The sequence below is a fragment of the Gymnodraco acuticeps genome, unplaced genomic scaffold, assembly GCF_902827175.1.
Source record: "Gymnodraco acuticeps unplaced genomic scaffold, fGymAcu1.1, whole genome shotgun sequence".
Classification (NCBI taxonomy): domain Eukaryota; kingdom Metazoa; phylum Chordata; class Actinopteri; order Perciformes; family Bathydraconidae; genus Gymnodraco; species Gymnodraco acuticeps.
The window spans coordinates 1-15649 of record NW_022990237.1 but is presented as its reverse complement, the minus strand read 5'-3'; the positions used below and the strand labels follow the sequence as shown (position 1 = coordinate 15649).

Below are 15649 nucleotides of genomic sequence, written 5' to 3'. Positions count from 1 at the left end.
TTATGTAGGAGCCATTTCCTTAGATTATAGTATCTTATCTTTTTAGAGTATAACCTGAGATTCTGTGGTGTATATTATTTATTTATTATTTGAGTGCGTAACTCTGCAGGTCGAGATGCTGCAGCATAAAAGGAGAGGTGCTGCAGCCTACTGGTGTGGCTGACTGAAGCAAACCGTTTTTAGACCTTGCTGGTTGGGAGCGTCACAGCTTGGTTCTTCTGCCTTTAACATTGAAGTATTAGTTTATATGACAAATAGTTTGTTTAAAAACGTTTATTTATTTTCGCCTTTTTTGGAATAAACTATCTTACTTTTCAATCGCATCTGGACATTTCTATTTTTTCTCTCAAACTACAAGCGTCTACTCGTCGGTCAGCCCCACGAGTGAGCCACAAACAAAGGACAAAAAACAAATGGATATCGTGGTCACTACAAATACCATAAATAGAATGTTACCTCTCATTTATCATAAGAATTACTTTGCAAAACTTGATTAAAGCCAATCTTAAAATGATGAAACAAACGCCTGTTTGAGACTCCTCAGTGCACACAAACACATTGGAGGAATACATACGGAAATGTTATTGATCACCCCTCGATGACATGTTCTCTTGTTAAGAAATGTATTCTCATAATGATGCGATAAGCAGGACAGAATTACTTTTTTGTGTTGCTTTTCTATAAGTTAGATAGATACGAGCATGGTTTTATATAGGCTACTATCATTTTTAATCATGTTTTATGTCGTTTGCCAATACTTGATAAGTCGCTCGTAAAACACAGCAGGTATGGAATCTAAGAACACCTGTGGTAAATTGTGCAGCTAATTTAACACAACACGTGTGTTTTATTTCATTTTAACTGGTGGATATGGAGTTGCTGCGGGGAAGGGGGGGGGGGGGGGGGTTGAGACACACAGGCTGCAGTGGAGACGCTGCGCACAGCTGATCGACAGCTGGAACACAAACTACCAAATACAAATTAATAATTCAGATCCAGTCGTCATGACTCCACTCCGGAGGGATTCCCCGAAACTTTCTTACAGTGTCTCATCAAGGGGGGGGGGGGGGGGGTCTCTCCTGTCCCCGGCACAAACACACTGACACACTGCCTGAGGAAGGTTAGGTGTATTTTGTTTGTCATTCACTTTAACTTCATTTTTCGGACCACTTATTTATTTTGGTGACGATCCGACCTCCATGCTGCTACTCTGGTTCAAACTGCATCCAGCAAACAATGTGATTTGTCTCCACCTCCCCAAAAGAACCAACATCTGACTCGGTGTGAAATTTATTTTTTAACTGTTCTCGTCATTTCCTGCAATCTTCTTCATGCAGTCAGTCAAAAATGAATATTAATACGGGGCGTTTCTTTGAGTATTTATAGGCAAATATGGGCATTACGTGAAGCTCGCAAAAGCTGCGCCCCGGTACGCTGTGTTTTATGAATCGGAAAATGTCCGTGCGTATTTATTTGCTTCCTCCGTAAACCACCTTCCCACGTGAATCCTACGCAAAGCTTTATAAATGAGGCCCCAGGTCTCGTGCTTTGAATGTCTGAAGAGTTTCCCTCCATGATGGTAAAACGTATCTTGCCTCGGCCCCTCGCCCTAATGAAATCCAAACTGACCTGAGACCCTTCCATAGGTTCATTGAAAATACCATAACACCACCTTAAACCCGCGAGTCCTACCTTGAGGGAGATAACTGTGAGCGTGCAGACAAGAGAAAGGTTTTCTGAAACTGCCGGAAAACTTTTATAACTTACATTTTACCGGGCACCGGTCACGTGACAATCACGTCACGTGACAATGACGTCACATTCCCACACATATATAAGCAGCCTGTCACTTGAAGCTTCACAATCTCCATCCTCTCCAACGGTTCAGTGCAACTTTAACAGACAGAGACGGTGACATCATGATCATGCTGACTTTCCTCTTCCTGTTGGGCCTGGCTCTGGGTGCTGTGTCTTCTTCAGATGACCGTCCAATGGAGCTACAGCAAGACACCTGTCCCTCCTTCTGGTTCTCCTTCAACGGCCGCTGCTACAAGTACTTCAACACAGAGAGTACCTGGGCTGATGCAGAGCTCTACTGTGTGTCACAGGGAGGCAACCTGGTGTCTATCCACAGCACAGAGGAAGAGGATTTTGTCAAATTCCTGATCAAAATGTCTGACCCTGCTGAGGGATATACATGGATCGGACTCCATGACATCGCCAAAGAAGGAAGATGGATGTGGTCTGATGGGTGTGCAGCCAAGTATTTCTTTTGGTATAGAAGACAACCAAACAACAGCGGACGAGGTGAAGACTGTGTACTCAACAACTGGAGAGGGAAGTGGAATGATGGGCCTTGTTCAGATACTTTTCCCTCAGTTTGTGCATCTCGCACAACTTGTCCTTAGCAGCTGAGATGTTACGTGTTCACCTGTTTTGTTAACATGATAACAATAAAGACACAGATGTAAACTTGTATATGTGTGTGAACAGAAGTCCTTTTGTCTAACCTTTATTTTCATGAATGTTACATATTCACACTGGTCGCTCCAGGGGTTAATAACTTCATTTATCTGTTAGTTTTTCTTTCTTCTTGAAGCAGCCATTTTGTAAAGCTTGTAAAATTGCCTAAGTCACAAGACAATGCTACTCAAGCCATTATCTTTGTTATATATATATTGGCCATCAAGAAGAGATGATTTTGGCACAAAAAAATCCAAGACATGACTTACGTCATTAGTTTAATGCCCATCGTCACCATCATCTACATCCTCACTAACGTGGCCTACTATGCTGTGCTGGATGCTAGTGCTATACTCGCCAGTGATGCAGTGGCAGTGGTGAGTTAAGCAGCTGTGATGAAGCCCCTGAGAGGCACGAGAGAAAGATAGGTATCATTCATTTTCTGATATTTCTTTCCTTTGTTTATGACTAAAAAAAAGCTGAAAGCGAGTGTATGCCCGTACGGTATCATATTTCTAAGTTCATTCATTATCCTTTTTTCATCTGATACTTTTTCTTTAGTTATGTAAAAGAAAAAAAGGAAAGATTATTAAGCTTTTATTTCCTCTTTGAAAGCCAGTGAGAACAATTATTTTAGCCTTATATATATATTGTTTGTTGTAGTTCTCATTTGGCGACATAAGGCTAACGTGCACACCCACGCTATATTCTAAATGGGACTCAAAGCGTTCATGTTTACTTCCAGGTGAGTTTTCATTTCTTGATACATTTTTACTATGGTATGTAACATTACTGTCATATTAAAAAAATATAGATATTATTCTTTATTTTAGCTAAACATTTATTTTAATCCTATCAATTTAAAAAAGAGTAATTTAGCAAAATGATTAGGGCAAAATGTTTCCCACCGGTTTCACAGATAAAATAAATAAAGGAACTAAGAAAAAGCCCGTCCACTCATAAGCAGATGAGACAGAGAAATGTGTGTGTGTTCAGACATTTGCAGATCACACTCTGGGTGTGATGAGCTGGACCATCCCCATCGCTGTGGCTCTGTCCTGCTACGGAGGACTCAATGCCTCCATTATAGCTGCCTCCAGGTACTATGAGCACCACAATTCAATAATATCTTTCCCTCAGTGTTCTCCGTCTTCATTTCTGTTTCTTACGGCAGGTTGTTCTTCGTGGGCTCTCGTGAGGGTCACCTCCCAGACGCTCTTTCCATGATCCACATAGAGAGGTTCACCCCCATCCCCGCTCTCATCTTCAATGTACGAAAACAGATCCATTATTATTGGATTCTAGCAGAGGAAGAACAGGAAACTCCAATTTAGCCCACATCAATCACTAGGGATACTTTTAGCTTTTTAAGTTATCGCCTGGTTTGGCTGTGTTATACATATTGCATCATTTATGGCAAAAGTGTGAGATCTTGTCTTAAGAGTTTAAAGCCTTAAAGAGGCCCTAAAATGGAGTGGCATCTATGGCAGAATGGCAGATGGCAGATCTACCTGCGCTGGAAGGAGCCCGACAGACCCCGACCTCTCAAAGTAAGACCCTTTCTTTATTATCTCCTAAATAAGGATTTTAATATCATGTTAAAGATTGATTTTTTTTCTTCTAAATGCTTCATTTAATTATCTCAGAGAATTTTCATTTTTGTCCCCTCTTAAATATAAATAGATATTTTTTCTTCTAAATGTTTCATTTGAACATTTTTGGGAATATTCAATATTTGATCTATGAATGATTTTATAAGTTTAGGGAATATTCAAGATATTACCTCACATTTTGTATTTCTTTTTGGAGGGGGGTTTTACCACTTTAATTTCGTAGAATATCAAAGTTTGTTTCTTATAAATGTATAACTTTAATCTGCAGAATTCCGTTTTATCCAGAATATGACTCCCCTCAGGCTAAATGTTGTCTTTACTTCCAATGACCCTGTGACTCTGTCATGTCAGAGCCAATGAAGACTAACCATTCTTGTCTTGTGTTTCTCTCCTTAAAGCTGTCTCTGGTGTACCCGGTGATTTTCTGCATGTGTACTGTGTTCCTGGTGGCGGTCCCTCTCTACTGCGACACCATCAACTCCCTGATTGGCATTGGCATCGCCCTGTCAGGGGTCCCCGTCTACTTCCTGGGCATCTAACAACCAGAGTCCAAACGGCCCCCCATCGTCACCAAGCTGCTGCGTGAGTGCACTGCACATCCTGCACTCACCAGAGGCCTATACTACGAAGCTGGTTCAACCTAACCTGGATATGTTTGAGTTAGCCGGTTGGCCTAATCCAAAACATACGCGCTGTCGCTAAACTGTACTACGACGCTGGTTATCAAGTGGATCGCTCAAGCCAGCCGTGTCCTATCTAGTTAGGTGCGCGTTCACATGAAAGGGGTGGCATTTGGAGCATTCGACCAATCACAAACATGGAGAAGCGCACTGACAGCGCAGCGTCATACTTCCTGAATGAAAAGTGAACTTTAATATTAGACATATGAAGAAGTTAAACTTTAACATCCATGACTTAAACACTTTATCCAGGATAAAAGCCACATAGCTGCACCTGCAAGGTGACAGCTGGTAACAGAAAAAGTGTTTGAATGCGTACATTAACAGGTTTATGATATCACTGCCCCGTCTAAGACACAGTGGATCTGACTTTAATTACATTTGACTCGAGTGTTTCGTCAACTTAATGTGTTGCTTAAAATAATACTTCTGCATGCAGTATGTGACACTGTGAGTGTTGCACGGCCAGATACGGCTCAGCTGACTCAGATAAGGAAATATGATTATGACATTATGAAGTGATATGCCGCGGACTGTACTTAATGTTACTCTGATCCGGTTACTTATGTTGTGGCAGATATTTAAGTAAGCTTTCTTAACGCTAATGTTATAATAGTCAGATTGCTCTGAAGATGGGAGGTGATATTCTATTCATGTTCACGTTCACACAGTCGGTGATTTTTGCCGGCCGTCTTTCCTGCAACGGCAGTTTTTCTGTATTTCCTTTCTCCTGTAATATGACTTGATCGCTTTAAACTCCGCACACTGAGCTCTGATTGGTCAGCAGGCGGTGCTTTCACTGAGTTGAGCTATTAGCCTGCAACATAACCTGCTCCGGACCAGGTTAGCCGCTAAGCATAAGTTACCATGGAGATCTAGCCCGCTAAAAAGAGAACCAGCGTCGTAGGACTGGAAACCCAGAGTTTTCCCTGAAGTTAGCCGGCTAAGCGAAAATCCTGCTTCGTAGTACAGGCCTCATGCACTCTTCAGCTACCCCCCCCCCTCTCCCCCCTCTCATGCTGTCCTCTCTTCTCCCTGCAGGTTCCCTCACTCACTGCACTCAGCACATTGGCTACTGTGTGCTGACAGAGATGGACAAAAGTGAATAGCCCTGAAGCCAGTGCTGGAATTGGGCCGGTACTCACCGGTACGCAGTACCGGCACTTCTGGTTCTGACCCATGGAGTACCGGCACTTCTTGCTCAGTACCGGTATGCTGGCGGTACTCCGGTACTCATGCACCGTGCCAGTACTCAACACTCTCCCGCCGTTCTTATTATACATCCATATATATATATACAGCCGCCCGGTACTCAGTAGATGCGTCATGAGGTGCCGAACGGACATTCTCATCGCTCTAACCGCTGGAGTTTCACAGCGGCTGTCAGCTGTTTACTCCTGTCATTCAAACAGAACGTGCTGGAGAGGGGGCGGGGCTTATCTTCTCCATGTAAATACTGTGGTGGAAACGACTATGTCAAAATTAACCTATTTGACCGTGATTTAATAGTAATACACGTTTCAAAATAATAATAATAATAATAATGCCGAAGTAACAACATACTGAAAACTGTTAGTAAAACCATGTTTTAATGCTTTACAATTTACATACCTAGATGCACGTGTGTTGTGTTTATGCAGTGCAACTCCCACCCAGTGGGTGGCTATGTAGAGTGATAGAACAGAGCAGGCACGCCCCCGAGAGAAGGAAAGCAAGTCACGTCACAAATTAGCATTTCTAAAATGTTAGCGTGGATTAATAAAAGTGCAAAAAGACAGCGGTTGTCGCAGGAAGAAACTTCAAATACAGAGAACGCTGTGCCTGTGTTGGAAATTGTGTCTGATGGGGAGCTTTCTTTGGTTGATCCTCCTGCTCCAAGTTCTAGTGCATTAGCATTAGCACTAGCTCCGCCGCCTCCTCCAGAGCCTCTAAAGTTAGCTGCTGCTGGCGCAACTGCCACCACCAACACCGGGCAAAGCGATGCACCTGACTGCTGGACAACGGACCAGGTGCAATATTTTTGCAAGACCAATGCATGGCTCCTTCTTAAAGATAAGAAGCTAGGATGTCGGATATGCAGAGATGTCAAATCTTTGGGAATACACACTGGACAAGGACTGAAACTGTCAACTGAATGGGGTGAGTGTGCAGTGTCTCATTTCGGTGTTGACAAGGGCAAACAACAAGCTAGCCTGAGAAAAAAAATCAAAGAACATAAAGAATCACAAGCCCATGTAAAAGCTGCTGACATCCTTACATCTGCTTCACGTGAAACTATTCAACATCAAGTGCAGTCTATGCATAAATCTGAATTAGACACCACTATCAGAGTTTTTCGAACGGCATATAAAATTGGCAAACATAGCCGGCCATTCACAGACATGCCAATTGATTTGAATGTACAGAAACTGAATGGGCTGAACGTGGGCAGGGTTTTGCACTCCAATAAAACCTGTGGCGAAATCATCAACCACATAGCTCATGAGCTGAAGAAAAAAATGGCAAAAGACATTACAGAAAACCAAAGAAAACTCTGTGTTTTGGTCGATGAATCTACCACTATTAGTGGTAAAACGGTGCTTGTTGTGTGTCTACGCTCAGCATTAGCTGATGCTGAGCCCGAAACGTTTTTTTGGGAGCTGATTGAGTTGGATGGAACAACGGCTGATGACATCACAAAGGCGTTAATGGAGTGTCTTGGAAGAGATTTTAACGAGGACTTTTTAGGTCAGTGTTTCGTTTCTTTTGCATGTGATGGGGCTTCAGTCATGCTAGGGAAGAGAACAGGCGTTGCTACCCAGTTGTGTAGTAAATTCCCAAGCCTGTTTGTGTGGCACTATTCCAATCATCGTCTAGAGCTGGCAGTTGGGGATGTGGTCAAGGAGGTCTCAGGGCTCAATCATTTCCAGATCTTTTTTGACAAACTCTATTCCTTGTTCCATGCCTCCCCCAAAAATCAGAGGCAGTTAGCGCAGTGTGCGCAAGCAGTCGGACAGCGTCTCCTGGTGATAGGGCGTGTTTTGTCCATCCGCTGGGTGGCTTCAAGTGAAAGGAGCGTCAGAGCAGTCTGGGAAAACTACCGAGTGCTTCATGATCACTTCACAAATGCTGCAAACGACACGAGCAGGGATTCCAGAGACAGAGCAAAGTACAAGGGCCTGGATGATGTGCTCACATCTGCAACGTTTGTCAGCAATCTGGGACTGATGTACGATGCGCTCACAGAGCTCAGCGACCTCTCTCGGCAACTCCAAAAAAGAGAGATGACACTGCCTACAGCAGATAGGCTCTTAACTCGAGAAATACGAGTTTTTGAATCCATGGTCACCATGCCTGGCCCACACATGACTACAGTTCATACAGCTCTAGCTGAGAAGTCCTTCAAGGGTGTTGCCCTGCGTGAGAATGGCAGGCTTGTACAGATTCATGCAGGTCAGTTTTTCCGCAGTATGGTAGAGAATCTGAGACACAGAATGACTTCCACAACCTCCTCTCATGTCAGCACAAGAGAAATCCCATTACATGGCCGGGAGGCCCGGGACAATCAGCTAATCCAGGACATGAAAGTTATCCATCCTGGAAGTTGGCCTGAAGAGGAGTTAGACGTACAGTATGGGGACGTAGAGGTGCTACGTTTGTGCGAAGTGCTGAAAGTGGACAGAAGAGAGACTGTTCAGGGCTTTCGCGAATACAAGGAAACCAGGGCATCCCGTACACCTGCTGCCATGGAGCCTCTACTGAAAGCAGTCCGAACCATCGCTGTCTCCACTAGTGAGTGTGAGCGGGCATTCAGCTGCATGAACGATATCCTTACTGCAAAAAGGAATGCTCTCTCTGTCAGCCTGGTTTTCATTAAATGTAATGGACCATCACTAGGACAGTTCAATCCGGAACAGTATGTGAGGTCCTGGCTGGCAAAGGGAAGGAGAAGTGCTGATGAAAGAGCCTGTCCAGCTCCAGCCCCTGATACTGATGTCCCCAAGGCCTTCTGGAGCCTTTTCTAACAATGTGAAGTATATTGCAAAGCAGCTCACCCAGTGAGAAGACTTTTGGCATAATGTGCCGATTTGTACAGATCCTGGAGATAGAAGGACTTCAGACCAACCAGGGAGTTATCTGATCAGCTTGGTGTTCAATGTAACTCTTTACCATGGCTCAGACTTTGTTACTTGCAGTTACAGTTTCTCATTTTAGATTGTGCAAATTTTGCATTTGTTTTTACATGTTCTTTGTTCATGCTCTTTATCATTTTTCTGAGTTGGAAAGTTAGATTGCATCATAGTTTACTTTATACATATTTGTATTCTTCAGTGGTGAAGTATATTGCAAAGCAGCTCAGCCATGTGAGAAGACTTTTGGCACTTTTTCGTTTTTCGTTTTCGGAGTTGGAAAGTTAGATTGCATTCAAAATGTACAGAAATACTTAATTTTGTTAAAGCTTTTTATAAAAAATGCTTCTGACCAGAGCTTTGTTTCCTTGTCATTAATGTTGAACACCACCAGAGGGGCTCTCACCTGAAAGGTCTCTGCTTCATGTGTCTTCAGCAGAAGATCTAGACTTTGATTGCTATATTTTCAGTTAATATTGACCTTACTGAGCTTTAGCCATATCCGCTGCCTATCATAAAAAATGTTAAGTACAGTGAACCTTTCTAAAATATACAGTAGTAAAGAGACAAACCCACCAGCATTATAGTAGCCAAATTATTGTTTGTGGGCTGTATATATAAAATTGACTTGAAAAAGTTGCTGATTTTAGAGTACTGGCACCTTTTTCATTCCAATTCAAGCACTGAACGTAACTGATGTCTTCTAATGTGCCTGCATCTGGCGCTGAGTTGCCATATTCCTTTCATGAACCACTTCCTGATATCCATTGTTGCAGATACATATAAATGATAATAGCCAAACTAACCTAGCAAGAGTAAACTGACAGGCTGCTGTGCCGCATCTCACTCAAGACCCCACACGAATCAACCCAGCAAAAAACCAGTCTCGCGCGCAGCCTTTCATTCAGAATTTCATTCAGAATTTCATAGCAAAATAAAAAAAATGATATTAAACTAATCTTTCAACATAGTTTAAAACAAAAATAAATATTAGGACAAAGCCCTACAAATATAACAACAATAAAAATAATCAGTGGCGGCTCCAGAGTGTTTTTGTTGGGTAACCTATGGTAGGGCTAACCCATACAGTGCATGGTGGGGCTCAAGTCAGTATTTGCAATGTAATTACATACACGCTCCCCTTGACAGTGAAACGCCACACGTGAGGTTTAGATTATTTCCCTGTCTCAATCCAAATTCAACTGTATGAAATAAAAAGGCACATTTGTCTTGTAGTAAATAAAAAGGGCGACCTGGAGCCAATCCTGCAATTTCCCCACAGGTGAAAGAGTTGACATGCTGAAAACCCAACCTCTGTAGGGGGGTCTGGGGGGATTCTCCCCCAGGAGATTTTTTGAAATACTAACATAAAATACACATTCTGGTACTCTCTTGAGAATACAAATAAATAAATCTATTACTACGCGACATATTTAAAAAAAAAAAGAATGCCATTTTAGTTTTGTGTTACTTTGTTCTGAAAGCTGAACCTGCTGCTCCTCACAGAGAGAAGAGGGAAGAGGCTGTGAATTACTTTACATTGTGGATAAGGGTGGATAGCCCCCAGTGTTCTGTGTGTCAAAATGAAAGACAGCCCACACACCTATGAATCATCAAACCGTGGAGTCTCATTTCATTATGTGTTGATTTCTATCAACACGTAATGTTGTATCGATGTATATAGAGATGTACTACAGCAAAAGTATTCTCCGTCGGGACTTCCTGCAACAACACAACGTCGTTAAGGTGATTATGATTGGCCAGAAGACATTATCAAAGATGTTCTATTGAGAAGATGATCACTACGTGACAAAACATTTCAAACCGTTTATAGTCTTCGGTATTTACTGCTGTCTGTGCAATTTACTCCGCGCGAGTTGGCGGACTTTATTTAGCTTACTTTAAAATCATTTTTCATGGTGGGGCTAAGCCATTTCTTGGTATGGCTGTAGCGGCGCCACTGAACATAATAATGAAACAGTTCAAATGTTGTATTCAGCCCTGATTAAAACAGCGAGCCCAAATCCTGAATGGGCGGGCCCAAATCCTGGATGGGCGGGCCCGGCCCCATGGGGCCCGCCCATGACGCCGGGTCTGAGCAGTCACGATCTGACTGCACGGTAGAGTTGCCACGTCAATTCTGGAGCGCCTCTCTCTCGTTAGCCCATTTAACTGGTTTCAGAGAGAGTAATCAACATATTTTAGACGATTCTGTAGTGACGTTGTACACTTTTCAACTTTTCAGCTTGGAGTTCTTTTCCTTTTTCTGTTAGTGTTCGATTTCTTTCACTTCTTCGATTTGGCATTTTTGTGGCAGGTCTCAGTCCCTGCTTCTGACATTTTGAGATGACTTAATAACTTATAACCGACTGTAATAGAGCATATGTAACTACTAAGCTTGAATTGGATCTCTGAATGTATAAATGTAAGTAATCAGTGAGGTTATCAAATGTATGCACTCCTTAACAAGTTTAACTTGACCTCAGCTTTACAACAAAATAACAATAACAAGAATAAGATTTAGCTTGTTACTAATAAACTTTAAATGTAGTGAAATATGCTCAGAAAGGCATTACATCACTTATACTTTACAAAGAAAATGTTTTTGTCATCAGTGGAATGACCCTTTAAAGCTCAAGTAAATGGTCCTTTAAGTTTAATACCTTAGATAAAATGTGAAAACGTTCTTCTTTTTTAACTTGAACTTATAAATAATATCTTCTTTCTTTAATATTAACTTATAATTTCTTTACTTTCTTATATGATTAATTTTCGTCTTTAAACCCTTTGACATGTAACATTCATGAACACCAACACATTAGCTTCATCACCAGCATGTAGGCTTAGCATAGATGATAGACCTGAGTCCTTTTTTGCAATTTCCAGATTAACCACTTCTCACACCACCTTTAACTTGAAGGATGTGGTAGAGCACTTTCTGGCTTTATCCTGAAATGTTGCGACTTTGACACAGTCTAATCACCGTCGTTTGCGGTCGTCATGCCGACAGTGCACCGCTGGCGTTGCTTCTCTGATGTGCTGGATGGTCCTTGAACGCAGCGTCGTCTCTCGCTCCAGTCTCGTTGTCTTTCCCACCCGCGCTGAGCAGGCGAGTTCTCACTGTAGCTCTTTTCACGACACAGACACAGGTCGGTTCTTTAAAACGGGCGTTTATTTCTTGGGAGTTTTCATCCTGAAGCCTTCCCTCTTCCGTTACGCCTTGAGAACTCGTTGGCCGCTTGTCGTGAAAGTAGATTAATTGAGTTCCTTTTCTGCATAACTTTGTCACAGACTTCTTGTCACATTAAACTTTATCACAGACTTCAGCAGAGCTTCAAAAAAGACGTCAACCCACTTTGAGTTGTACAGTGTAACAGCAAAACACGCAGTAGGTTACCAGCACATGAACACACATTAGTTCCTAGGTTTAACATGTAAAACAAACTGTATTAAATCATGCCATATTTAACGATTATAAAATAACATGAAATAAAGTATTTATTTATCTAATTGAACGATGACATTAATTGTGTTATTCTTTTTAATAAAGATCATACAGTGCAACTGCATGCAGCAAACTCCGGAGTCCACTCGGCCAGGTTAGTGTCGGTGTCTCCTGGGGAGTTTTCATGAACATATCGGACTCATCGTATGGATTGCTGTGCATTAGACTTGTGTTGTGTTTATACTTTATTCCAACTTTAAATATGTTAATACCTGAACACACTGCTGCTGTTAAATAATTTCCCAATTTGGGATTGATAAAGTGTCTGTTTATTTATTTTATAGATAAAACACATCTATGTATTTTCAAGCTAAAGGTGATACACAATATAAACCGTATACTGTTATTTTTTCAAAGACATTTCATTTCAAAAGCATATATGCTTTAATTTAACAAATTCTACAATATAAAAGTGGCAGATTTGCTTTATTAAACAGACCAGACCAAGGCTGCATACCAACACAATTAGGAACATGCTCACATCTTACTATGTTGGTCTGAAGAGCTGAAGCATTCATACACAATGGATAACAACTGTGTTGTCTCATTCTATATCCTGTGAGCAAATTATATACATTTAGCATTACAAACTATATGAATAATCAACAGATTGGAATGGAATCTCTAACATTTCCATGTAGAATAAAGACAAAAGAGTGATTATACAAATTACATTTATTGACATTTCAACCAGAAGATGAAGTCTCAAAGAATGTTTTAAATAAAAGGACATAAAACAAAAAGGTGGATAATAATAAATCTATTAAATGTATATGTAAAGACATTTGGTCCAATGAAATGACACTGAGCCAGTGATAACAGTAACGCCAGCGTGGATGAAGCTGGTGCAGTTCTTTCTTCATGCCCCCCCTCCGTGCTGTCCCCTCAGAGGAAGTGGGAAAACGGGATAAGACCTCTGGACGCCACGCTGTCTCAATGATCCACACTGTTAATATGAGAGGAAAATAAATGTTTTAGGAAATGAAAAATATGAAGTTAACAAGTAAAACACAGCTCAGGGGCATCATGGACGGTAGGTTTTCCTACAAAGTTAACTCAGCCTCCATTGATTTTCATATCAAATTAGCGTGTTCATAAAATAAGCTATCATGGCTTATACTTGCATATCTAAACAGAATCATGAAAGCCTGTTGGTAGAGTCAGGCACACGAGTCCGTTTGAGTGTGTGCGCCGGTGTCTGAACGCTCACTCACTGCTAGCTATGTAGCTAACTGTTAGGCTACTTAGCTTGCATTGTTATGGATCTAAAGGTAGCAAACGCTAACTTTCATAGCACAGCTTTACTTCTCACTTACCACAATAAAGAAACAGACCGTATAGTAGGCTACAGCACAAACAACACAAATGATCAATACTTACATATATTTTCACTTGTAGTATTATAATAATTGAAATGCAGGTTCTTCTGGAGGTGTTGTTGGCGCACCGCAGCTGCCTGCACTGTACAATCACTGGAGGACAGGGCTGTCACTCAAAAACTGAGTAGCCAATAGGGACGCACCCCTGAAAGTCCCGCCCACCTGAGAGGTTTGTGTCAGAATCTCAAACAAAAAATGAGGGAGGCAAAAGAGAAAGCTGCAGCGAGAGCAAAAGTCTGATCATTGAGAAAGAAGAAACAAGAACTGCAAACAAAAAAACTATGTTAAAACAAAGAAAAAAGACTTATAGTTTACATGATTACACAAATGATTTGTTTGCAACTTATAGTTTTATTTTTTACATTTATTTTCTTTTGCTTGACTCCGTTTTTTTTTTCTTTTAAACTCATAGTTTTGCTTTATTCTGAGAAAGTGTTGCTTTATCTTTATGATACAAAACTAATCCCATATCCTTTCACATCATTTTACAGCATATTGCTATACTATTTCAGACTCAGAGTATTTACATTCTTATATTCAAAGAAAATCAGTAATATCTTTAAAAACTACAAGGCAAGGCAAGTTTATTTATATAGCACTTTTCAACACAAGGCAATTCAAAGTGCTTTACAAAAAATGAAAGACATTAAGAAAATGGCATTTAAATCACTCATTAAAAAGAAAGCTAATAAAATAAACATTAAAAGAAAAAATACATGGATAAAGTTACAGTGATAAAGTTACAGTGCAGTCTAAGATATGAATAGTTCAATTAACACTAGAACCGCCAGATGTCGCTGTATACCTAAAACCGCCAACGGGTAAAATGTACCCGCTATTGATTTGCAAGGTACAATGTTATTTTATTTATCATACAGAACAGTGAGTTTTGATCGCACAGGGATGAAACGTATACCAATAGAATCTGTGGACTCTCAGCTTTTCACATGATATAGTTTGTGCAGATAGCATGAAGTATAAAATATCGCTAAGAATGCTGATTTAAACGCTTGGTGTTAGACTTGTGTTTTGTTTAGGTACAAATCTCTCTCTCTATCCATCTATAACTATCTGTAATGTTCTGTTCTATGGACATATAATTGTCTACACAAACAGACGACGCGGACTACTTCTCTCATTCAGAGTGTCCATTTTTATTCAACTGGCACGTAACCTGCACACATGCATTACGTCCTCAATGTGAGCTCAGTCATCCAAGATCGTGTATTCTCCAAGATGTTACACTATCTATAACTATCTGTCTGTCTATCTCTCTATCTATCTATGTATCTCTCTCTCAATCTATAAGGAACCGCAGTAGACAAAAGGCGTTGCTATAGCAACACGTCATGTTTACGCTGCATTGTTTTATGAGGGTAAATATTACCCGCTGGCGGATATAGGTATAAATGGCCCATTTTTTTTGGCGAGTTTTTCAATCTGACTTCATATTGACAATTGTTAACAACAGAGGGTGCTACATAACCACACTTTCAGGAAAAGTCACGGACTGGGGAGACTTTCATATGTTATTGAAAAAAAGTAATAGGCTACAGTCAAAGAACAGCTGCGGGTAACATTTACCCGTTGGCGGTTCTAGTGTTAAAAGCAGCGACAAAAAGAAAAGTCTTCAGCCTGGTTTTAAAAGTAGTCAGAGTTGCAGCGGACCTGCAGGTTCTGGGAGTTTGTTCCAGATATTTGGAAGCATAATAACTGAACGCTGCTTCTCCATGTTTAGTTCTGACTCTGGGGACAGAAAGCTGACCAGTCCCTGAAGACCTGAGAGATCTGGATGGTTCATAATTTAGCAGGAGGTCAGAAAGTATTTTGGGCCTAAACCATTTCAGTGCTTTATAAACCAGCAGCAGTATTTTTGAAAAATCTTCTTTGACACACAGGA

At 41.0% G+C, this 15649-nt stretch overlaps 2 protein-coding genes across 4 annotated transcripts; both read left to right on the top strand.

Moving 5' to 3' along the window:
• The first annotated feature begins 1849 nt into the window (after positions 1 to 1849).
• Positions 1850 to 2478, top strand: LOC117548255 (ladderlectin-like). Its single transcript, XM_034219413.1, has one exon. The coding sequence runs from the start codon at positions 1920 to 1922 to the stop codon at positions 2406 to 2408; it is 489 nt and encodes a 162-aa protein (XP_034075304.1). The 5' UTR covers positions 1850 to 1919; the 3' UTR covers positions 2409 to 2478.
• A 353-nt stretch (positions 2479 to 2831) lies between these two features.
• Positions 2832 to 3899, top strand: LOC117548253 (Y+L amino acid transporter 2-like). Of its 3 annotated transcripts, none has more exons than XM_034219411.1 (3): positions 2832 to 2891; positions 3460 to 3563; positions 3638 to 3899. In XM_034219411.1, the coding sequence occupies exons 2-3, from the start codon at positions 3487 to 3489 to the stop codon at positions 3795 to 3797; spliced, it is 237 nt and encodes a 78-aa protein (XP_034075302.1). In that variant the 5' UTR covers positions 2832 to 2891; positions 3460 to 3486; the 3' UTR covers positions 3798 to 3899. The 3 variants fall into 3 exon arrangements, with proteins under 3 accessions (XP_034075302.1, XP_034075301.1, XP_034075299.1); XM_034219410.1 differs by having other exon boundaries at positions 2845 to 3208; XM_034219408.1 differs by lacking the exon at positions 2832 to 2891 and having other exon boundaries at positions 3361 to 3563.
• The last annotated feature ends 11750 nt before the right edge of the window (positions 3900 to 15649 follow it).

Excerpts from the sequence above, each read along its gene's own strand:
- LOC117548253 (XM_034219411.1), top strand. The coding sequence starts at position 3,487 with ATGAGCTGGACCATCCCCATCGCTGTGGCTCTGTCCTGCTACGGAGGA. Across the intron at positions 3,564-3,637 it reads TCCATTATAGCTGCCTCCAG|GTTGTTCTTCGTGGGCTCTC; the intron begins GTACTATGAGCA and ends TTCTTACGGCAG.
- LOC117548255 (XM_034219413.1), top strand. The coding sequence starts at position 1,920 with ATGATCATGCTGACTTTCCTCTTCCTGTTGGGCCTGGCTCTGGGTGCT.